This window comes from Stigmatopora nigra, chromosome 11 (genome assembly GCF_051989575.1).
Source record: "Stigmatopora nigra isolate UIUO_SnigA chromosome 11, RoL_Snig_1.1, whole genome shotgun sequence".
In the NCBI taxonomy this organism is placed as follows: domain Eukaryota; kingdom Metazoa; phylum Chordata; class Actinopteri; order Syngnathiformes; family Syngnathidae; genus Stigmatopora; species Stigmatopora nigra.
In genome coordinates, this window is record NC_135518.1 from 7,341,018 (window position 1) to 7,365,733 (window position 24,716).

General features: G+C 40.4%; 2 protein-coding genes across 11 annotated transcripts; one reads left to right on the top strand and one right to left on the bottom strand.

Moving 5' to 3' along the window:
- Positions 1-5: 5 nt before the first annotated feature.
- cflara (CASP8 and FADD-like apoptosis regulator a) lies at positions 6-4,452 on the bottom strand. 6 transcript variants are annotated; one of them, XM_077727508.1, is made up of 8 exons: positions 3,860-4,452; positions 2,723-3,068; positions 2,354-2,459; positions 2,096-2,231; positions 1,781-1,827; positions 1,624-1,702; positions 596-1,100; positions 6-310 (listed from the first exon to the last, which is right to left on the bottom strand). In XM_077727508.1, exons 2-8 carry the CDS (start codon positions 3,058-3,060, stop codon positions 184-186), a joined length of 1,338 nt encoding a protein of 445 aa, XP_077583634.1. In that variant the 5' UTR covers positions 3,061-3,068; positions 3,860-4,452; the 3' UTR covers positions 6-183. The 6 variants fall into 6 exon arrangements, with proteins under 6 accessions (XP_077583634.1, XP_077583632.1, XP_077583633.1 ...); XM_077727506.1 differs by having other exon boundaries at positions 3,776-3,904; XM_077727507.1 differs by having other exon boundaries at positions 3,781-3,871.
- On the top strand, positions 3,943-24,715 carry LOC144203903 (hyccin 2). Of its 5 annotated transcripts, XM_077727498.1 has the most exons (15): positions 3,943-4,131; positions 5,547-5,644; positions 11,514-11,590; positions 13,029-13,092; positions 13,651-13,752; positions 14,441-14,620; positions 15,860-15,940; positions 16,329-16,444; positions 16,724-16,819; positions 17,830-17,946; positions 19,181-19,268; positions 19,467-19,626; positions 19,717-19,737; positions 19,965-20,120; positions 22,626-24,715. In XM_077727498.1, exons 4-15 carry the CDS (start codon positions 13,042-13,044, stop codon positions 23,228-23,230), a joined length of 1,773 nt encoding a protein of 590 aa, XP_077583624.1. In that variant the 5' UTR covers positions 3,943-4,131; positions 5,547-5,644; positions 11,514-11,590; positions 13,029-13,041; the 3' UTR covers positions 23,231-24,715. The 5 variants fall into 5 exon arrangements, with proteins under 5 accessions (XP_077583624.1, XP_077583625.1, XP_077583627.1 ...); XM_077727499.1 differs by lacking the exon at positions 5,547-5,644; XM_077727501.1 differs by lacking the exon at positions 19,965-20,120 and having other exon boundaries at positions 3,944-4,131; positions 22,626-24,714.
- Position 24,716: the final 1 nt, after the last annotated feature.

The following is a 24,716-nucleotide window of genomic DNA, read 5'->3' on the forward strand; positions in this document are numbered from 1 at the left end:
CAGTGTCAGAATACATTATTTGCACGATTTAATGATCACATACATGTGGTAATAAGCAAGTACAACTTTATACAGCAAGATAAAACAAACAGTACTAAATGTGTTTCTGAGCTGCACTGTGAAATTCGAAAGGTGTAAATATATATACATTCTAGGTATAATATCCATCAGGAAGGATCAAGTCTATAGATAAAGATCTTTGGTCAATGTATTTTTTAGATCTATGTGGTATTCTGCTCCAGGATTCCTGCTGTTGTGCTTCGTGATCACTCTATCCACTTCTTTGTGGACATCCATCATATGCCTGCTCCTGTTGGAATATGAAAAAAATAGATCTCAGAAGGGATAAACATTGAGACGAGACATTACTAAGAAAAAAAAAGCTCAAATAAACATTGTTTTAGATCTATAAAAACCGACTATTTAGGGCTTTTGATCCAGTTCTTTTAATCCAATTTAGAAAAAGAAACTAGTTATTATATCTAAAATGGTCTGGCCCACATGAGATTGGCATTGACGTTAATGTAGCCCGCGAACCATCCCCGAGTTTGACACCCTTGTAATGTGAAGTACAATAAATGATAGGCCACTATACCTTCCCTGGAATCCACTGAGAGCTTCTGCCAAAGCTTTCAGGTAAACGGAGCGATGTTGACCGTTCCGTAGTTGCTCTTCTCCAGTCCGGCAGTGACTCCAGAGCACATCTGCATCCAACGGAGTGCTGTCACTTGACAACTGACTACCTCCATCCGACTCCCATTTATCATCATCCCAGCGATTCTGTCTTTCGAAAGGTTGCAATGCCGGTACACTGTAGCTCTGGACGAAGAAGAGTTTCGGCTTGCCAACCCGCTCCGGATAGGCGGCCCCGGTGATAAGGCGTCGAACGTCTTGAAGACGGAGGCCTTCGCAATTTGTGTCTGTAGCCAGGAGGTGATTATCAGTGGCACGACTGATGACGCAGCAGACGTAACTGTCCCCTTTGTGGCCGCGACCTCCTCGGAAGGCGCTTCTAAGCGTCGAAACGGTGTCGATCAGGCCGAGCCATTTGTGAAGAGTCACCTCGAAGTGCAGTGACTTAAACGCCTGCTCCAGCATTTCTGAGGGTGAGCAAAAAAAAAGGTCTTTAGAATGGCATCCATCTTTGCTGAACATAATGTGAAGTATTGTTAGATTATTGAGTTTGAATTTGATTGATTTAATAAGGGATAGCACATATTAATGAACATATTCTTGTTGATGAACATATATGTAAATGTGTAAGAATGTAGGTGAGGGCTAATTTCCATCTTTAGACCCTAAACTTGGAGGGAACTACAGTCACTTCTAAAGCCAGCTCTTGTTGATGTATTGGGATTTTTGGTACAAAATCTTGAAGTGGAGGAGGAGCTTTGTGATGGAAGATTTTGTAAACGAAGATCTGCGTATTTAACGGCATTGTTGCAGTTCAGGTATTTTTATTTTTATATATTTGACTGTTGTGGTGTATTTTTGGTTTTCTGTCCAATACTTTCAGAGCTTGCTTAGAAATGGTTTCAATAGTATCTTTCGAGGTGTTGTGTTTTTGGTCAAACGATACATGTACACAATATGTAATAGTCTAATTGTAGGTAGGGGCCTCACCTCCGTCGTTACCCACGCAGTCTATAATGAGACAAACTCCTCTGGGTTCGCTGGTAACGGTGTTTCGATTTAGTGGATTCTGGTGAGTAGAAAGTATTCAGTTAGTTACTGTCATTGACAAAGATAGACAAAGGTTGAAACATAGTATCCGTCTTACCTTGCTGGTGTGGTGGTGGTGTGTGACTTCAGTTATTGCCATGTTAACTGGAATAAAAAAAAAACAATTAGATGAAAGGAAACTTAAAAGCCTGTCACTAACAACTGAGATTATGAAAAGTATTTATGAAAGTATTTAGCCTGGTTGCTACTTCTATTTTTAATTTTTATTTGAAAAATTTCCAAAAAAGAGGATGTGAAATTGAGGGTTTTTGGCTCCCGATAGCGAATATGGAAAGTGCTTATGTCGTATCTTCAGTAATTTTGGGACTTTTCAAATTTGATCTCAATATGTATAACTGTCTCAAATGCTCACCTGACATCTTGTACATCTTGAGTTGTTTGGCCAGATCAACTCTGCCCACGGCACTTAAACATTCCTCCAAAAAGTCCACTCGTTTGGAGGAAATTTTGCCCAAAATTTCCAGCTCTGTAATCAATTCCAGGAAGCCCTGCAAGTTTTCAAAATGTTTCTGTCACAAGTTGAACGTATATTGTCTTCATTCAAATAGTTTTGTGTTAGCCACAAAATGTTCTGGCATGGCAGGAATGTAGCACCCAAATCAGCTCTTACCTTGAAAGATTGAATTTTCCCACGGGGTAGCATATCCGATAGGAGAAATTTCACACTGTCGACATCTTCGCAGCTCATATTCTCACTGATATGAGCCATTAATACTCTGCGGGAAAGAAGCATGGATTTAGAATTCAACTGGGAACATACTCACAAACAACTAAACAATGTAATTCTCTTTTTTATTCATAAGTATTATGTAAAGGGTAATAATAAAAGATTGCTGTTTTCAATCTTTTTAAATTCAGGAATTTTGTCTTTAGAAAATTTTGTTATCAATGTATTTAATTTAATATATTAAAAAAAACTCAAACAAATACTAATAAAACTGATAACACTGTTTACTTTGAAAGGCCGGGGGGTACTCACCTGAATCTGGGTAGAAAGTGCCTGGATCCCAAAGCTCTCTCCACTTCGTCTTTGCTGGATCCCAAAACTTTCCTCAGAATATCGTATCTTCTCAAATGGAACATGAGCTCAGCTAAGAACAGATTTCCCGCATCAAAGCTCATGACCTTGGATTGAAGCGTCTCCTTTACACGGACTTTTGTATTTTCCGTGTTCAAAATCTCACACAAGTACAAAACCTTGGAACGGTCATCGCAATCAAGAGATTCTGATATTTCTTGTATAATACAAAGCATATCTGAAGGCTTATCAGATGCAGGAAGTGGAGCGCAGAAGGATATTTTATGGCAAACATCCATTGATATTCCTGGAAAATAACACGCACAAAGTATTGTGTGTTGAAGTTCTTTCTCAAAATTGTGGTGATCAGAAATAGAAATTCTGATGGAAAAGATAGCAGCTGGAGCGTAGTTTTTGAAAAGTGCGTCACGAGAGAAGGATTTCCGCAAACTAATTTCGAAACTTTAAAGAAAAAGAGCAGAGAAAAGGACATACATTTATGACTCACGATTTCGATACGATCGACGCACCTGGTGTGAAGTTATGTTAGGAGTACAGTTTGTTTTTTTTAAAGTTAACTTCCTATGAGAGCAAAGAAATGAAAGGAACAAAGAGCGAGGCGGGGTTTAATAGTAAATATTCTCTCCTCTTTGAAGTCTTTCATCTGTTTTAGCCAACCGTTGGCTCACGTCATCGTGTTTTCGAGCGTTATATTCTAAGCAATATTAAAATTACACTGTTCCAAACACGTTAACTGTTTAACTTAAATATGTACTCGTTCGTATTTCATTCCACAAATCACCTGAGAATTACGTGTATTCATCTGTTTTTTTTTTAAATTTCTTTTTAATATTCTCATTTATTTTGAGAAAGTCATCTATTTATCAACATTTATGTACTATAACTATAGTTTGGCTTCTTAAAAACCGCAATTCCGGCATCAATACGTTAATTCATTCATAAAAAGTATTAACATATTTGAACATGAATAAGTCAAATGTAAAAAGTATGCACTTTACTGTATATATGCTCGTATTATAGGTGTTGGAAAAAATAACTGAAAATATAGATGAATGCGCGAGTTCCAACTGCGAATACCATGCCGTCCGACAGCTGTGAACGCGTCACTGTTCACCTCCTTTTGCTGAGCCAGCGAGCACGACTTCCGGCCAATTTGACCAATCGCGTCCCCCGCTCGCAGGCTGGTTGAGGCATCGTCGCAGTGCACTCACACACGGGACGGGAAGCGCTGCTCACGGTCACAGCTTGCCTGAGATCCGCCCAGGCGAGCCGCTCAACCGAGGTGACCGCCCTCGCCAAACACCGCCACCCATATCCCTTCCCCGGGGGCACAACGATCCTCACGGCAGGTGAGTCTCACACGAGTCGGAAAAATGATAATAATAGTCGTCACTGTCATGGCAGTGCGGGATCGAAGGGTATCCGAGGCGTTTTTACTTAGTGCGCCGCGTCGTAAGTGTCCGATCCGGTTGGAGCGAATGGACGCGAGGCACGGTGAGCGGTGGTCGGTCGTTTGGTGGCTCGATCGCTCGGTCTTCGGCCTGGTCACGAGGGAGGACCGTGTGGGGCAGGCTAAACAGACGAGCCGAGCTAAGGTTAGCTACCCACGGTGTGGATCACCAGCGTTTCGTGTGCGTAGAGGGTATGTCCGCATACACAGGGAAAAAGATGCGCTTTCATGTTTAAACATGTCGGATGTAACCACGGTGGTCATGGTAACACGGCGGTGTGTTCCGTATACGTAACGCGCGTTTTTGTGCCACCGTGGCATGAAATGGGACACTTGATTAGGTACACACGCACTTTGTATTGGTGAGGTTTTACTGAAATTATACTGGTGATGAGATATTAAGGGACTTAATACAATAGTTGCGCATGTTCTATTGCTGCTTTCTATTAACAGGTTTTGTATTTAATCTCATGCAGGTGTTCTACACCTAATGTTTTTTTTTATTTTAAAGGGGGAAAATATCTTTAAACACAATTTTGAGTGATTTGATGAGAAAGTTGTAATTTCACAGCAGCAATTGGACCATAGAAAGTTTTATTATGAATAATGACACGAGGGTAAACTTTGAACATGATAAAATGTACTTTATAGTCATTTTTCAAGATAAAAGTTTTAGTACTGAGAAGTTACAACATTTACACTTTATTAAACCTCTAATATCAGAATAAATGAACATTCAAAAGTAAATAAAAAAAGAAAATTATTAATACATTAAGTGGAAAATGTTAATGGTAATTAGCTAATGATACAAAAATATGGTCAAAATACACAAGGACTACGTTATGAGGAAATTGTAATATTTTGCAGAGAAAACAAGTTTCAATTTGACTTGTAAATGTCAAATGTTTGTTTAAGTGAAGCACTTAGAGCTGATTTATCTTAACATGTTTTAAAAAATTAATTCTCATCATCATGCCATTGTCAGTTTTGTCATATTTATATCTGGCAAAGATGCAGAGCTGACGCTTTGCCATCTGCTGCCTTTCCTCCATCATCATCTTCATCACCACCACCATCATCACCATCATCATTATTATTCCCACTCCCCTAGTCTCTGTGGCCATGTGTTTTGGGACTATCACTAGGACAGTAGGCTATTTTAAAACAGAAACTCCCAATTACCCATTTTAATCTGTCTCTGCGTGTTCTCCCGTTCAGTAACAAACGGCACCTATGCTTAGGCAGGCCTTTTGGAAATGAATTGCTAGGTTGTTATGGTGAGCTGTCAAAAATAAATCTTCACTTTGTTGACAGCGCCAAGCTCGGCTAAAGAGCTTCTCACATTTAACGTGCTTGCAGCATAAAACAAGACTGCAGCAACTTACTGGTTCTTGTTGAGGCTGCAATAAAAGGTAAGAGACTCTTTTTATTATTATTATTTTTAAAGACATCCAGCAAAATTGTTGCATTCAAGTTCTAACACATACCCATATTTTATTCACTTTTCAGTTTTTCTATGTCTTGCTTAGGACGAAAGCCTCTTGATATATCTTATAATAAACCTTTCGGTGCTAATGGGCAGATTTATTGACAAAAAAAAATTGATGGCTGTCAAAGATTTCTGGCTTGATTTGTAGATGAATGTGTAATTGTGCCAAGGTGAGTGTTGATCTTTGAACTTCCTTTTTCTCACATTCTATCAATGAAATGGTAAATATATTTACTTAATGAGACTCATAGAGTGCATTCATTTCTAGATTTGTGTGCATACGTGTGATAGATGTTTTACTGGTCTATATATAACCTGATCTAAAAGAAGCATATGGATGTTAAATATAAGTGGTCCGAGGATGGACCCTTCAGGGACCCCATATGGGAAGTTTCCTCTTCCTGGGCCTCTTTGGGTGGAGGGTGGTGAGTCTCCTCTCATTGCACTACTGTAGCCTCCACTTCCGAGAAAGCCGATGTTCCTGCCAACTCTCCTTACTGTCTCCCAGGGTCAGCCTCCATATCAAGGTTTCCGCATTTTCCATTGTTTTGGGACTGCTTGCTTCTTGTTCCCGAGATAAGCCGACTATCTGTGGCTTCTGCTTAGTAGCTGTATTGCTGACTTGTTTAATTGGAAAATGCTAGTGTAAAAAAGCCCTTTGCGTCCTGGAAAAATATTCAAAATGTCAATGAAGTTTATTGATTGAGCAGAACATGACCAGTATCGTTGAGCCATCTGTTGAGCATCATCACTCTGCAGAATCTGGCTTCCCCCAGCCTAAGTATGGGTGAAGGTCCACTGAAAAACATCTCAGTGTTTAAGCATAGGAATTTAGCAGCGCAGTGAAGTCTGACTTCAACAGCTCTGATTTTTTTGCTTCACAAAATCCAGGATTCTCGGAGATTTAGCTGTCGGTTGCTCACCTGCAATGTTCAGGATATTCTCTTGAGCTATCTGACACAATAGAGTTATGACAACAACATACTTTGGTATTGTTATTTAGAAAAGGTACTACAGTCATTTGGAATATCTGTCATTTTTTTTCAATTTAAGATAATTAAGCTTGGTTCATTTAATCCGGCTGCTGAAAAGAAAAATCATTGCAAAACCCCTTATTCATCTGCTTTTGCCTTTTACACTGGAGAGTGCAGATATTGGAAAAAAAGCTATGTTCCACAAAAATTAAATACAATTTCGCCATTTTTAATGTTAGAGGTTAATGTACTGCGCCTTTCAGACTGTGACAATTGTTTTTATCGAGCACGACAGGAGTCGTGATTGTAATGTCACGCCCTTGTCTGGCCCTACTGGAACTCCTTTTCACATAGGCGTCATTTAGTTTCTGTTATGCTACCTCTGAAAGCAGGAAATTGCTGGGTCGACTTCACCCCCCCATTCTGTGTTTACTATTCACACAGCACAGCAACACAGAAGAAGACGATGAAAAGATGGTAACTTTTCATTTATGGAAAGAGAATGAACGTCGTTCAACAATGCAAATGTGTCACACAGGTGCGATTTAACATGAACGGAAACAATGTCAGTGAAGCTCCGGCGCTCACCCAAAGGATCAAAGCTGTAATTAGCCCGACATGGATTAGCAGAGGGGGCTGTTTTCCACTACGCTTGCCTCCACAGACTCAGAGGATCAGATGAGCTTCAAGCCCACTGACATTCCCCTTTTTCCCTCCTGCCTCGAAATGTGTTCTTGGTGTGCAAAATGCCATAGTGGCGTCATTTTAGGCAGCTTGCGTGCAACGGCTTGACAGTCAGCTTGTTGTGACTCACAGCTTTCCCATGCATTTTATCCATCCTTGCAATTTGCTCAATAGCAGGGTGACAGCTAGGAATGTTGGTTTCAAATCTGATTTCCAATGAATTCATGTTTGCCTGTCGAAAGCAATCGACGCCCAATCAAATTTGACTTTGAAGCCACGGCAACAAATCATTGCTGCCAACCCTCCTTGCAGAAATAGATTTGAAGTCCATTGCTTTCAATGGAAGGCAATATACTGTTTGTGTCTAAGATGCATAATGACATCCCTTTTTAAAAAAAAATGTAAAATTGCCAAAATTGTTTGAGCCTCTTAAACTATTGGTAGCCATTTACAGTGACATTCGTTCATTTACAGCCACCCCGTACAAACGGATTGGACATTTACTAGTAAACACAGTCAGGCTAGTTTCTGTTACATTAATTTTAAGTATTTGAAATATGTTATAAAACCAATATATATATTCCAGCTGCAGCACACTTTATATGTATTGAATAATCGCTGTGTATTGAATAATCAGCGATTATCATAAAGCAAAATAATAGTTTATTGTAGCCCCGAGTATTAGATATCCTCTCTGCTACAGCCAGCAGTGGGCTCCTTGCCCGTCACGACTCCCTGTCAGTTCCAAGTTGAGACGTGGCCAAAGCCTGGGTGAGCCGTGGACTCTTTGAATTAGTGCCAGCTATTTGATGTGCAGATTGGATTGGAAATACACCGAAGGGAAGCGTACGAGAGAACACTATGGAGTAGGGCGCCTGTTAACGGACGTGCACTGGAACACAACATAAAGTATTAAAATGATAATAACATTCCGAGTGGTCTCGCTTATATGAATTAGTTTGGCAACTTTGTTGCTTGGGGCGTATTGTCATTGTTTTGCTAGTATTTAAACCAGCCGCAGAGCACTTTGTGGGGCCAAAATGTAAATTACATCATTTTGATGCAGAAGCTGCAGTCAGGAGCAGTGTTTAGTAGTAATGCACCTTCTGTGGCTTAAAGCTTGTGGTCTGCCTTGTGGTTGGGGTAAAGTCAAGGTCAAGCTTTCTCAGCAGCAATTGCAGCCATGCAATGCCCTCTGTTTCCATTTGATATGCTTTTCAGTCCGATGATGATCTACTCTCAACAGAAGCGATGGCTAAACACATTCTATGACTTATTTATTAAGTGAAATGGAGAGTCGATTGCATCTTTACAATGTCTGTCTACCATTTGTTACTCAAAGCCGGTCGGTGAGGATGGTTCTCCTCAGGATTCCATCGGATAGTTAAGGGCAATATGTGAATCCCGAGTTTTTGTACATAGTGTAACCCAGGAACGTTTCAGAAAACACGTTGCTTGACTAGATCAGTTTGCTAGGCACATTTCCCCCCGACTTTTTAATTGATTTTTCAACACAATATAATCCACACCACTAAAGCACAATACAAACAAAAAACAACAAACAAACAAACCTGTGGATCTACCATGAATTGGTTCTTTTCAGCTTTGTTTCTTTTTTGGTGCATTTTTAAATATTAAGTGTAATATATCAAATGTAACTTGTTTGTTCTTTTTTAAATTCTATTTTTCATCCTGTCTGTGTTAAAGACATGCACTTACTTATATTTCCTTGACCACTTAAATTAACAAAATTCATTTACTGGCAACAATGACGGCCTGTAAAATAGGCCAGAGAAATACTCGAGTTGAAGAAAAATGCCCCGTGAGAAAGTTCCAACCTGCAAAAGCAATCTGGCAAATGATTCTAACACTGATCCATAGTCTGTTCATCGACTGAAGTCCAATCCATTTTGACTGGAAAATACTTGCAGCAATCATTCATTGCCACCCCTCCCAATCACAAAAATCTGGACGTCTATTGCTGTCTGTAGACTGCCATCCCAATTTGATTGTTGTTACCCATCTCATCGATAGAGCCCTGTGTGTCCATGCACGTGTGAGAGAAAGATTGTGTTGCAACATGGGCCCATCCCAGCACGTCTGGCCCTGCAGCTGCAGCAGGGCTAATTTTAGCCTTGGATGTGCGTACGCCTCAGTTCCCCTCGCCTGGCCTATGAGCAACGAGAGAAGGATGATGCCTAAAAATGTAGACGCTTCTTCCCTCTGTCTGTACTACACAGTACCTTCGCTGTCTGTTTTTTTCTTTTTTTTAGGCATTTGCTGACTCTTGCCAAACAAACCGTGTCGTTTTTTTATGTCCTAGGGGGAATAATTGATTTGCCCAGGAACATATTGACTGTGCTTTACTGACTGACATTGACCTTTGCTCATGCGAATTTTATTCCACCGGCATGTGGTTCAGACTCTGAACCTGTTGTTCCCAGTTGCAAAATAATCTGGTTTTCAGCTGTATTGGCTTAATAAATCTCTTTTCCTTCACTGCGTGCAAAAAAATATTGTTATATTTGGGGTAAAATACTGGTAATTGTGTTCGCCAGAATTGTTTCGTTAAAAAAACAACAACTGGAAAACCATTAAATCTACTGTCAAATTAACAACAACATATTTGTTTCTTTTCCCCCCAATGTGGCTGAAAGGGTGGGGATTATGGTCAACAGTTTCAACATAGTCGAGTATTAGGAGTTAATCCCCCTAGCTAGAAAATGTGTTTGGATTAAATGTTTGTGTATTCCTCGAAGACCACCCACAATTAAATAGATACTAAGAAAGTACGAGCGATTCCTCCTTTCTTCTCCGGTGCGGGAAAACTAGGCATATTTGCATGCAAGTGGCGTGTAAGTTAGTTGTACGGTAACAGTTGGAAGTGGCACAAACAGGTGCAGAATTTAATAATTCATGGTTGAGTGAGTGAAGATGACCTTGGGAAAGAAACACTGTTGGGCTCAGTGCTGAATTAGGGGAATGCTCATTTTTGTCAAGTTTAAATGCATAGTAATGTCAGATTTTACCATGCATATTCAGTTATGTTACTGTTTATATGACAGATTTAATGACTTTCTTCATTGGCTTCATTTTAGTACTATTTGTCTTGTATATGTAATCGTAAAATAGCTGACATCTGAGAAGACAGGAGCTTTTTGTCCCGAAGATATAAATCTTGCTGAGTTCAGTATTTTAAAACAAGTGAAAAATGAAAAGCAAGTTGTGCTCAAAGAGATACAATGAACTCCTTTGCATGCTGGGGTTAACAATGTCTATCTGTCTAAGCGTATCTTTAAAAAAAAAAAAAAAAATCATCCTGGTTACTTAGTGTTAGAAATCATTGTCAGCATGTGATGAATAATGAGCTGTTCAATTCTGGAGGCAGACTTCCTATCTGTACAGACTACAACGCAAGGAGGAAGTTGATTTACTAGGCTCATTTCCATTGAATTCCTATTCGTATGACTATTTGCAAGAAAAGCTTTGCCATTAGTAGACTACAAATCAACAAAGGAATAATCCATTTGGCCTGTGAAGTCCATTAGTTGCGTTTGTTCCCCAGCAGTCCTTTTTTCTTTAAAAATGCTATTGTAATTCTGGACTTGAAAAACTGCCAACAGGATGGGTTGGGACTTTGCTAGCATTATGCAAACACTGCTGTAGACAATGAAACTGAGCCAATCCTGACTGTATATGTGAGAAGTGGTTCATATGGAGAAGTTGCTTATCGTTACTTTTTTTCTTTATGACAGTCTTCCAGATAAACACAAGGCTGCATCCTTAATCAGATAAAGTGTTGGCAAATCTGCATTTTGGGGATAAACAGAGTATGAATTGGTGATGTTTACACTTTTCATACAAATCGGGATCTACTCTCCTGGTCAGTGGGTACATCTCATAAACAATTGGACAATCTGTGATACCTTAGTTCATATCTGATACCCAGGAAACGTATGAAGTAGTGAAAAAAATGTCCAAGTATCTTGTGTCTAAACCAATTGAAAAAATCGTTTTGTGATAAGGGTTGACCTGATTGGGCCTGATTTCCGATAAATTGATGCATGATTGCAAATGTCCCTAAAAAGGATGATTTCTAACATTTGTGTTCATTTGTGTCTGCTCTTGTCTCAGGTGACCCTCAACAATGAGTGACACTGCAGAAAAGCATTCTCCTCTCCCTGTGGAGAACTGAGTTGTTGCTCACCGAGGTAAGAAAACTAACTCAGATGTACCTATCGTAAAGACTGAAAACCTTCTCTCTTTTATTTCTTTTTTTAACTTGAAATGTTGGTGTTATCTTGCATATATTCCCCATCAGGTCTTTCAACAATTGTAAAATCTTACACTACATCAGGCAATCTGTTTGTTTCTGATACAGACCAGTTTATTGGTTGTGCTGTCTATTGCTCTCAGTCGCAAACAGGGAAGCAAAGGACGAATTGTTCCAAAATCTTGGAACAAATTGTTTTTACATGCACTCATTGGATTATTAATTGACATAAACCACTCCCGCTCGTTCAGAATAGAATCGTGAACCGAATGGGCTGAATCGGGTTACAATATTCTGAAGGGGGTGTATTCGAGAAGCATTTGAACTCCGATCAGGCATTTCATTTGAATATAAGTGGGGTGTGGAATTGGGTAGTAAAACTTTAACACAAGCAACAGAAAAGAAACATTAAAACAAAAATTCAAAGTCTTACATGTAGAGTGGATTACCAGAGAGACCGGAGAATAACTCCCTTATTATTTCACTTACAGACCACACAGGATAGTTATTTTGATATGTGATAATCAGGGCTTTGCTGATTCAGATTCATCCAGATTAGTGTGTGTACCCCATTTTATTGATTGCTACTCAGATACACATATTCATTGTACAGGATATCATATATTAGATGAAGTTGTGATTTTTTTTTCTGTGGTCTGTGTATCCATCATTCATTCTCTCTTGGAGCGTAACATTTCAATCTTTCAATGCCTTTCACGATGACAGATGTCCATTCATGTCTCTGTTTGCGTCCTGCTTTTAATCAAAATTAGTTTGTCACTAGTAGACATCCAATCCATTTAATCCAAATGGATTAGACGTCTATTACCATTAAAGGCAGCCGTTGAGTTAATAATCCTCTCTATAGATTCTTGAAACAGCACTGTAGCTATGCTACACTATACGGCACCAAGTTTGAGCAAAATAGATTGTATCTTGTTTTACTTCATGCATCCTAATTCTCATAATATAAAGAGTTAAATGGAGTTCAGTAAACTAAATTGGATTTGGAGGATGTGATCTCATGAGAATGAACGAACACTTATATTTCATTGCCAGGAAAAGTATAATTAAAATGAAATAAAATCCAAGCTCAGTTCTGGCCACCAAAGTTTTATCTTTAGGGGATGTTCCATACGGATCCCGGTGACGGTTTGCTATCTACTGATGCATGGTGACAGGTGAGGTCAGCGTCATAGCTCATTATATAACAATGTGGCCGATGCCCTGCAGTGAGTCACTATCTCCTCTTCAAATGATCATTGCCAGAATTCCTACTCAAAATGGACTGAGTGTCTATCATTGTCAGTAGTAGCCAATGAGTTAAACACAGTTGTGTTAACAACGACAACTTTATGTTTGTCCCTGTTTGCCAGGCAGCTGAGAAAGATGCTGGGTTCAGAGCGCGGTGTTGTCGAAGAATGGCTTTTAGAATTCAAGGTAGTACATCTCCTTATTGAACACTGTTTTTTTTAGTAATTGCTCAAAGAAATTGTTACTTTGAGTACTTTTTGGTATCCACACAAAGAATACACAATAATGAATTCAACTTGAGTAAAAACGATTGTTCCAAAGTATTACCAACATTAAACATAGAATATTATGAACATCTACAATGCTTCCTTCATGAGAGTTAAGGCTTAAACATCATTTAAAGGGACAGACAACAACTGTCTCGTGGCTAGCATGCATTCCTTAATATAATGCCAACATATTTCATATGTAGGTCAATTATAGTAGGTGCAGTTTGGATTCCTAATTATAATGCCACCATCTTTCATATGTAGGTCAATGTTACTAGGTGTTGTCTGTCCCAACAAAATACAGTATGCTGTGCAACAGGTAAAATGCTGGCCATTGTGCCCATAATCACATGAGAAAAATTAATTTGGAAGGAAGAATGCCTTTATAGGCACGGTCATAATGGTTTTGACTTCAATTGCCGTTAATAAGTCCTTACACAACTTAACTGTCAATGCATTCTTTACTCCTACGCAGTCCTTACCAGAAACTCAACTCACAAGTTATGCCAGCAGCCTTCATTTGAAGAAGTCCTTGGTACCAGCACTTTACAGGGTCATTCAAGATTCTGGCAATGAGGTGAAATACAATTGATAGAACACACCTAATCAGGTTGGAATTAAAATAGAATAATCTAGAAAAATCCCAACCCTTTTCCTTCTCTACCACCAAATTGAACTTCAACTTTTTCTTCTGTGACTTAAAGACAATTTTTTTTGTTGAAAGCCCTGACACAGTCAGTGAGTTGGAACTCTAATTTTACACTAGTGATTCCGTGGGAGAATCCAATTATCCTGGCAGGCTTTTTTTCTTGCTGCTCCTTCATGGTCAAATTTGATACCAACCAACCGCAGACATAAATTAATTCTGAACCTCGTATCTGCCTGTACAATCCCATTAGTGATACAATTGAGAGAGAACTTGGGTGTGCACCCGTGTGTGTGTGTGTGTGTGTGTGTAAAACAACGGATAAGTGTCAACCTGTCAGGCCAAAGTTGCTACATGTGGTACATAAAATCGTTCTCTCGTTAATAACCACTAAAAGGTTCCAAAGAGGAGCACATGCCATTGCCTGACTTTTTTGACAATGATTTACTCTTTTACTTTACTACAACTCCACTTATTGACTCGACTTTGTCCCCAAGCATAAATCAGTTATATGAAAAAGAGCACATAACCTTGTAAAACGGCGAGGAAAACGAGTAACCAGAACAGATTGAGCATATGATTTGCACGTTCTTATACATGTCCCTTTGAATTTATCCAGTTGTTGGAGCCCGTGTGCCATCAGCTGTTCGAGCTATACCGCAGCTCCGAACAGCGCCTGCGGCGTTTCACCATGCAGTTTCTACCCGAGTTGGTGTGGGTGTATCTGCGGGTAACGGCCAGCAGAGATCGACAGAGCAATGGGTGCATTGAAGCCCTTCTTTTGGGCATCTACAACCTGGTGGGTGTCACATTTTTTAAGCAGTATAATTATTTTTCTGTCATACAATTGAAACAGTCCACATAACAAAGTTCTAATATAGATTTTCCCATAAGGTGCGCAACCTGTGGCCCCAGGTCTGCACGTGTCACTTTTTGTGACTTCAAAAAATACATATTTTTTGTTTTTTGTAGCCTATGGAAACCTGAAAGACAACCCACAGGGAAAACCCCATCCTAATGGGAAGAAGCAATGAGATTACATCACCAGGAAATCTCACCTTGAAAATGCACGAAGCGCTAGATAGAGAGACATGTCAATAGAGAGCATTCCATTTCAGACCATGTTGCTAAAAGTGTATCCATGAATAATTTATTCCCTTCATTCTAGACACACGCAGTATGTGTGGTATACACATTACTATATTCGTGCCTTGGCTCTTAGCAGTTCACACACATGCAGAAATTAGTGAAGCATGGCCTGGATTAAATTTTGGAAGGAAGATTGCTCAATGTCCCTTTTCCCTATGATGTTTTTTTTTTTGGCTACTAGAGTCAAGGCGATTAAAAAAATAAATATCTATATATCGCCATTAATGGCTAAGAAACGAGGTTTACAAAAAGCAGTGACTTCGTAGCTGAGATTATACCACCGAAGACCTGTAAATCTTCCACTTTTAAAGCTTACATTTGGCTTATTGACTCACTGTGAGTGCGTAATACACTTTTCCAGTGTAATGAACCACTGTTTTGTTTTTATATTTCCTAATTATGTAACAGCGTTAATAAGGTCACGCAGTTAGCAGCGGAAATGTAAAACTGTTTTTTCAAATACTGTGCTACTATTCACCCCTATGCGGAATAGTTTAAACACCCCTTGTTCTAGATAAAAGTGTGGGTTTGAATCCATATCGCCAAAGGGGAGGATGGAAGGATATGACCAGCAATGAGATATCAATTACTATAAAAAAATCCAATATAAAAATAAAAGATAGCAATTCGATTTAAAAAATATATAACAATATTCATGTTTTTCACTCATGATTTCGCCCAATCAATTTTTCGTTTAAATTTTCAAAGATTAGCCATTTTGTTTGCATGGTAAGATGCATTTTTCATGATTCAACCTTTCCGCCAGCGTTCAAGTTCGCCTCACCCCGTCAGCTCTGTGTTTTGTTGATTAAGTTGTGAAAGGCGTTTGAACATCAGGCAGCTGAGTATTCAATAAAATGGCTCTTCCGTCTTCTTTTCCATTTTCCAGGAGATTGTGGACAAAGACGGCAACAGCAAGCTCCTTTCCTTCACCATCCCTTCATTATCTAAACCATCCATTTATCATGAGGTAAGGAAACAACTATAAACACATCACAGATTTTTTTTCATGTGATGATGACGACAGTGAACGTGCGTGACTGCAGTCGGGCTCAGTAAGACGGCAGCCGAGCTGCGCGTGCTGAAGGCAATTTATAAGCGTAATAACAAGCTTGAGAGGCTAGAGCTTGCATGCTGAGAGAATAAAGCAAACATCGTTGGCATTAACCTATCCTTGAGTTACTCCTTAAATTAATCCTTGCCGCCTGTCAAATTGATACACAACTGTACCAATACTCAGATATTACGGAAATACTTGAAAATAAGTAAAAATCAGTGCAATAGTAGCAGTCAAATATATATATTGTCAACATAGGAGTAATATATGCATGTATGCATTTGTGTTTTTGTACATGTAGCCTTCAAGTTTGGGTTCCATGGCCTTGACAGAGGGGGCTCTGTGTCAACACGACCTGATCCGCGTGGTGTACAGCGGCCTCCACCCTCAGAGAGAGACCTTCACGGCTCAGAACAGGTACGGCCGTTGCTCGCCACTCCCAATGTCGTAAATAAAACCTGCAGGCTTCATCAGCCTTGCTTTAAGCGCATGTGGAAATCCTTCTGTCAAAGTGAAATATTGTTAATGGCAAGAAACCCCAAAAGCTCAATGAGCCCTGTCGCTTGGCTGCTATGATACATGGCCAGTCGTTTACCTCCATTGCCTATGGTCCATTATAACGCTACCCCTGGGGGTCTTTAGGCCCACCCATACCGTTTCGGGCATGCATTCTTGACGATTGTGTGCTTTTTCCAGGTTTGAGGTGCTGTGTTTCCTCATGCTGTGCTACAATTCCTCAGTGGTCTATATGCCGCTGTCCTCCTATCAGTCGGTCTGCAGAATGAGCTCACGGTGAGTAACTCGTACACTGAAAGTGCATATCATAAATATCTTCAACAGAAAGATATGTGAGCTTGAGTTACAGCTCCGGTGTTGCCTGATATTTGCAAAAAACGGCTTTATTTTTATTACACTTGTGCTCATTTTTATTGCACTGAATATAGGAATTACAATATAAACTTAATGTTTAGGCTCTGCAGGACAGGTGGGCTTTTACTCTTTTGCTTTTAGTGCTTTGGCTTTTTTCCAGTAATTATCTTATTGTGCTTTTTCATATGGTCAAGCTTGTGCAATTGGGGTCCTAAGCGTCCGCTAGGTGCAGCTGGAATGCCATAAAAAATATTCAAAATATATTATGACGTACCTAATGCACATGTGAGCCGTGGCCCCAATAATGCAGGTATAAAGTCACATGTTTTTGAGATGAAAAGGGATATTATTTCGAATCCTGGCTTCTTTCCTTCATTACATTTTTGACACTTTTCACAATTTTTATCCATAGTTGAGGTGGGCAGACTGATTATTCTTGTAAGACACCTGAGAAGTGAAAAGGTGTCGTACTGTTCAGTTGGAGTGAAAAGCTACACCCGCTGTAGCCCTTTCTGGACTAATTGCCCCCTCCTGATCTATAGTTATTACTACATGTTTCAACTTTTGAACCTACTTTCAAACTCTCCAAGCCTCCAATTTTATTGACATTGCATTTTGACGGGAGCGCCTGTCAGCACATTTCCGTGGGAATTGGACTTTTTAATTTCCCTAGCATTGTTTTGCAGTCAGAGAATCAATACATAATTCACATGATGAGCCTCTGAGCTGCAGGCTTTTGCCAGTAATGATCCCGCTGGAGAGTGTGGGCTAATTCCAAATTTCTGACTGAAGACTTCCACGCTGCGAGCGGGCAGACAGACAACGCCTCATGCTCACATTACACAGACGGCAAACTGTGACTAGGTCGAGCCTCTTAGCGAGTGCATAATGCTCACAAATGCTTTCGGCGTGTGTGTGTGTTTCACCTTCAGGTTGTGTGTTTGCGGTTTCCCGAGGCAACAGCAGAAACTCTGGAGGGAGCCTTTCAACCGCGTGCTCTTGGACCCAGAGTTCATGGTGCAGATGCTGACTGCTGTTTATCACGCCATGTAAGTATCTCACTGCTTACTGCCTTTGCCTACTGACCATTTTCATTTGCAACACTTAGCGAGATCTAATACAAGAGCTTAAGTCACAATCCTTAATGATAAAAGTGGATAGATATTATGATATCTATTGAAAGGTATTAATTTTACAACAGAGTATGTTTAGCATGCCCGCTAAAGACCGCTCGCTTTCCAGTGTGACATAGGCTTTGGCGGTAGCAAGGACAAATGGTCCTCTCAGCGGAAACTGATTACATCAGCACTACGCCTGGGGAGCAGGTGACTTCATCCCTCGTGAAAAGAGCCGATGCAAAGCTGATTACAACCGTCTCGATGATATCTTGCCACATTCGCGCTGTGTTTATCGTAAAACAGCAGTGTGATGCATCTACTGTCGGCTTAATTTTTCTCTTTACCGTTAATTGAAATGAGTTTATCTCTAGTAGACGTTCAATCCGTTGTAACTGGACGCGTATGAACCTTCGTTTCCATCTAGTTTAGATGAATTAGACTTCAATTTCTGTCAATGTAAATGCTGGGATCCCATAAAATAGAGCAGGAGCTGGCGACAACCGACATTTGACAATTCATTTCAAATAGTTTCCGCCCACTTTCAAATGAATGAATTCATATATGTTTCTCTCATCTCAAAGATAAATGGAACACAGTGCTTTTGTCTCCCGGGGCAGGATCAAATAGAACAAGTCTTTTCTTCAACGATTTCTACAATGTAATTGTGTAGTCATGCTTATTAGGTTTCATAATATTCAACACGTACGTAAATTAACTTCCAAACGAACGCACATGAATGTACTCTCAGGTATTCTTTGTTTTGAAGCGAATGAGGAAAAATGTATGGTGCGTGTCATTCATGATTCTTAGGCTCAATTATCATTTGTTTAGCACATTGGTACCATGGACAGCGGCAGTTGTCCAATCAATTTTGACATCAATAGGAGTGTAAGATGTTTTTTTAAAGCATACATAACTTAATTGCCTATTCTTTTATATATTGTAGATGGATCTTATCAAAATTGAATACTATCTACTCAAAGTGGTGATTACATTTAGGGTAGTACACTGAATATGTTTTTAATTTTCAATTTTCTATGATAATGCTGTAATGAGTCATCCCAATAGATCATTTTACATACCTGTTTAAATTTGTATGGATTTAATTTGTATTCAGTTCATGCTGCCAATGAGTTAACGTCATCTGTCTGTGTTGTTTTAATAGCTATAACGGAGAGTGGGAGATGGGTCGAGAAGCCCTGGAGGATCTTCTGTACAGAGCCCAGCTTGAGCTTTACTCTCAACCGCTCCTAGTAAGTGGAAGATTAACTTATTCACTGCCAGTCCAGGTACATGTAAAACATGTATTGGGTAGTTAGTCAGATTTATTAAAAAAACAACATGCATTAATGGCAATAGGTGTCCAATGGATTTTGACTGGAAGGGTCAAATTCCCCCTCAATAGCAGACAATGAGTTCAACTGCCTGGTTCTTTGCATTTCAACCCCCAGCTGGGCAACGCCATGAAGAACTCTCTTCCCGAGAGTGCCCCCAATGAGCCGCAAGGGCGCAAGGCCCTTCTGCAAGTGGAAGTGACACCCACCGTTAGACGCATTTCCATCTCCGCCATCACCACCGCATCGATCCGACGCCACCGCTGGAAGAGAGAAGGTAAAGTTTTGCTCAACCAACAGTTCTGTCCCCATCAATTTGTCACCAGGTGATAGTAACAGAAATATGATGTTTTCTGATATGTGAAAGGCCTCAAGAAGGAGCTTTTGGGTGAGAAAATGATTTGATTTTGGTCCTTCTGAGCAGTGAGAACAAACACCATTTGCAAAATGGTGTTTTCTGTCATTTTCTGTAGATGTCTTTATGTAGTTTGTGTGACAACTCGGTAGTCCTTCCTCACCGCCTGGGCAAAATGGTGCTTTCGGATTCTCCCTTTTAGTTCTAGAACAATCGGCTCCCTCCCACTAAAGAACCGCATTTGTGTTGTTGACTCCCAGATTGTTTTGACTACTCGAGCAACGCAGACTTGAGCGTCACCGTCGCTCGTCCTAGCCCCGCCCGACACCAGTCAGCAAATGAACCGAGAGACGGCGGCCCTCGCAGCCACCATCACCTCCACAGCAGCAGCGTCATTCCCCCCATCACGCTCGAGGGTAGGGCACAGGGCCGGTCACCCTGAGCGAAAACCACCCAAAACGCATCCCCCTTCTTCCCTCTTTCTTCAGCTTTGTGGGCATATCTCTGCTGCATTTGCATTCCCTACTAGCATCCTTAAGCCTCACTTTCACCAACCGAGTACACTTGAGTTCAGTTCAGTGCTCCTTACAAACCAACCACAATTTTTGGCAGGGGTATAATTTCGACCGAATATGTTATTTAAAGTGGTTTACATCACCCATATGGTGAATGTTTAACATTTTTCCTGACTGGGTAAAAGAGTCTGTAATCTTATAATGTCGTATTAATTTTGATAGTGTCTTAAGACAGCAAATAAAAAGATTTTAAGTTTACTAAAAGAGCCGCAGTACATTGAGCTGAATGGATAGGTTGACTGTATGAGCATTGTTCTCATATAAACTAAAAACAATGGAAATGGAAGAAAATTTTCAGTAACAAAACTCTCAAAAACCCATATTTTATTACATTAGTAGGTAACCTCTGCATTAAAATCTCTCCTAAGTGGTCTTGAAAAAATAAAAAATATAATAAAAAATAAAAATAAACTTGATAAAAGCTGTAAAAAAATTCTTCCTCCTATTTTATTATTTTTTTAACATTTGGTCACCATTTGACTTATTACTTGCCATTGTACTTGGTAGACAACCTTTGCGTAGAAAATCCAAATGGACTTTTTGACCGCTTCTATCATCGTCATTGACTGCCAACCCGAAACCTGCACCAGTTGTTATTCTGTTCTGAACTGAACTGTCTCTCGCTTGGTGGAACCTTTACTCTTGCCCACACCCTTCAGCTAACAACCCGCCCGCCGACTAGCGCTTAAGCGACCCCATTTGTGGCTCGGGTGGCTCGTTGCATGGGCCTGCCAAACACACTCGGTCTCCTTCCCGAGCGTCCGTTCCTACTTTGGCCCTTGTCACTCACTGATTCATTGAGGCTGTCGTTGTCATCCTTACAAGTCGATAAAAGTAGATTTGTTCTCCATGACTGGCAGAGCACCTGGGGTCTTGTTTCCATGCTGCGAGTCACCGCGTGCCTTTTTCGGCCGGCTCGGGCCCACGCGATCTGTCTCAGCTCAGTGAGTGGGAATGAGCCCGAAGTTATGCATGTCCATGCTTTTTGTGAGCTTTCCAGATAGCTAACAGTGCACATGGCAAAGAAAAGTCAAAGGGTCACAAACGTGCCTCGGGTGGACAGCGGAGTCAGACCCAAAGATGCAGGAAGTTAACGAGACAGGAGTGCAAGTGCACAAAACTAAAGGGTTTAATAAGAATTAACAAAGAAAGCCATACAAATTCAGGACTTAGTAAAAATCATTAAACAAACAAACCTAACGTCCGGGCGACCAAACGCCCGGGCGACCAAACGCCCGGGCGACCAATCGTCCGAGTACCATTTGCATATGAACCCTCAACAGAAATGAAGGTCATAAGGTTCTGCTCAGTTGTCTTTGCATGGTCTTTTCCTTCAAAGTTCTTTCTCCAATGGAGAGGGCTGGGAAGAAGGATCTTGTTTGTGCTATTTCAATTGCATGCACATGTGACAAGGTTCCAATCGGTTCATGCAGACTGTCAAGAAAATTGACAAGGTGTCAGAAATAATTCAATTGGGACGACACCCGCATCAATTTATCACCGGAAAAGAAAGGCTCCGTCAGTAGAGTTTTTGATTGATATTGTTTTACAGAAAGGCATTGTAAACTGTAAGATGCCACTGATTTATGAAGGAAAGAACAGCCAGGATAAAAGACCTCTGGATAATATTATGACTGGGATTATGATATAATGAATAATGCAAATTTTTGTCAGGGTTCTTTGTTTAACCGTCCATTTAGTGTTGCGTTTATATATGCAATGAAAACTGTTATAAAATACTTCCTCATTAAAAGGTAGCTATTTTAGTTCCGATGTGTAAAGTAAAGTATATTTTGGCTGCCGTTGACTCTGATAGACGTCCAAATGACCGCGGCCAGCCCTCCCAGTTCAAATGGATTGGATGTCTATCGGCGTCAACGGCAGCGAAACACAAACTTCACACAGATTTGCCCGCCAGGCTTGTCAGCACAAAGCGAAGCGCTATCAATCTCGGGAGGCGTTTGCGGCCACTCTCTACAGATTAACAGGCTCAGACTGGGCCGGTCATGTGACCTCGCGATGCCGCAGGAAGACGAAATGATGGATTAGTAATTTTGGAGAGCATGCGTCTTCCCTCACATTGTCTGCATGTGAATACCCAGTTTGGTGCATGATGGAAACTGACCACTGTCTCTCTTTTTTTGTACTCCAACTGTCTTTTCCACCTTGAATTAAGACAACGGTTTTTAGACAATCTGAGGTTAGACACAGCTCACATTATCTATCCTGTGTTGAATCATTCTTCTGCTGCAGAGTTAAAGGAGCTGTATGGTTTGAGCTGGAGTTCTTTATTTGGTGATTTAACTTTTTCTTTTTTAAATAAAACGCCTAATGTGATCAACCTAGATACCGACGGTACGAGCGGCGGCGAGGATTCTTTCAACACCAACGACCCAGACGAGGGTTTTTCCTCCGGGGCGTCCAACAGCAGTCAGCCCGGCGGCACCAGGGCGAGCGGCCCAAAGGCCGGCGGCGGTCTCAAGAAAGCCATCGCGGCCCGCCTGTCCCGGGACAGAGAACGAGACCGGGCCGGAGTAGCCAAGCAGCCGGATGCTACGGCCGAGGTCCAACGCCAGAGGAAGCCGTCGCCGCCGGCCAGCATCCGACTGGACGCCATCCAGCTGAGTCCAATCAAGAAGCACTTGAGTTTTCCCTCCGGACCCCCGCTGGTAAGGACCGGCAGCGCCTCCTCCAGCAAGTCGTTCGACTGCACGCCCTTCAGCCTGAATGGCGGCGGACGGGAACGGGAGGGCGGCGGTGGGGGCGGTGGCGTGGACGAGGATGAGGACGTCGGGGGTCCCGCCGCCGGCTCCCACCGCCACTCCACCATCAGCTTGCAGGAGGAACAACTCATCAGGCCGCCAGATGACCCTCTTTTGTCCCCAGGGTCTCCTCTCAGCAGGAAGTCGCGATCCCCCAGCTTCAACATGCAGATCATATCGCAGGTTTAACTTGGAAAGTGGGTAAAAAAAAAAGCACTACACACCCGTTCGGATGACAGGGCGTTTTTTTTGTTTTTTCTTTGTTTGGTAGAGATATCAAATCATACGACCATTTCAAAACGTTTTCCACCTTAAGGAACTACACCAAGAATATTGCAGAAGACAACAATTGATATTTTTTCCATTGATTTCAAAACAGCACCTCAACTTCAAACATTTGAGGTTTTTGGCACATGTAATTGTTTTGCTCATTTAGAAATGCAAATAATTGCAATTTTTTCATATTATTTGATTCATCCACTAAAAAATAATACAAATATTGTGATGCGATGAATCAAGGTTATTTCATGACAGCCTGCAATTTAATTCCTTTTTTTAAAGAGTCACCCCCGTAATACTTATATAATGAATGGTGTATGTTGTGATATACGGTGTGGTTACCATGGTAACTAGATGCTAAGTGGGATTGATAATCACAAAAAAAGATTACTCCTGCTATACACTTCAACTATTTATTCATATTGGGTAAGCCCATTCAAACATTTCTATTGATTATTTGGGGAAAAACTTTATTTCCAGTTGTCATGGCAATTGGAATTGTCCAATCAGAATTGAGCTATTGACGACATCTAATAATATGTTGAAATGGAACTCAAAAAGATGTAAGTTGTCTATAAAAGGGAAAATACGGTTTTTGGTGTAGCGCCACCTTAACGCACTTTCTGCTGTTGACGGCCATTTCTTTGACTTCCAGTTCGGATGATTAATCGTTTATTGTCGTCAATAGTAGCCAATGTCTTAACTCATGACTAAAAATATATACAGTAATTTCACGACTTTAAGGTGCACCCTCAATGAAAGACATTTTTCCCCCATACATAAAGCACACTGGATTATAAGGCGCACTGTCTATTTTGGAGAAAATTTAAGACTTAAGTGCACCTTATAGTCATGAAAATACGGTATATATTCTTTTTTTTGCAATCCTAAAAACTTGACATAGGAACCTGGGTGTGTAACTTGTTTTTTTAATCCACTTTATGTTCAATTGTGTTTAATTGAAAACATCTCGGTGCGGCGATCCAATGACATTTCACCTTTCTTTCCGTTGAGTCAACATTTCGACATTCAATCAGCAATAACGTCGTCGTCGTTCCCTCGTCATTCCGGGCTCACGTGCAATCAGTCTTGCTCGCTAAATCTTCCTCCCGAATTGCTGTTTTTTTAACCCCTTGATGTATGAATTTACAATATAAATACCAACAAAAAACATAAGAAATAATAAAACTAGTATTAATACAAAAATACTTCTTATATCTTGGAAGTTATATAGAAAAAAATATGCAGCTGAATCCAGAAAAAATAATATTTTTTTAAAAAATAATAAGGAATAATATGGCAACAAATGAGTTAAGTAAAAAAAATCTAAAATGAAACAAAAGGGTTAATTTAATTACATATTACTATTTCAATTTCAATACATTAGTTTACTTGG

Excerpts from the sequence above, each read along its gene's own strand:
- LOC144203903 (XM_077727498.1), top strand. The coding sequence starts at position 13,042 with ATGCTGGGTTCAGAGCGCGGTGTTGTCGAAGAATGGCTTTTAGAATTC. Across the intron at positions 19,627-19,716 it reads CCACCGCTGGAAGAGAGAAG|GCCTCAAGAAGGAGCTTTTG; the intron begins GTAAAGTTTTGC and ends GATATGTGAAAG. Across the intron at positions 19,738-19,964 it reads CCTCAAGAAGGAGCTTTTGG|ATTGTTTTGACTACTCGAGC; the intron begins GTGAGAAAATGA and ends GTTGACTCCCAG.
- cflara (XM_077727508.1), bottom strand. The coding sequence starts at position 3,060 with ATGGATGTTTGCCATAAAATATCCTTCTGCGCTCCACTTCCTGCATCT. Across the intron at positions 2,460-2,722 it reads CACTTTCTACCCAGATTCAG|AGTATTAATGGCTCATATCA; the intron begins GTGAGTACCCCC and ends TCTTTCCCGCAG. Across the intron at positions 2,232-2,353 it reads GGAAAATTCAATCTTTCAAG|GGCTTCCTGGAATTGATTAC; the intron begins GTAAGAGCTGAT and ends GAAAACTTGCAG.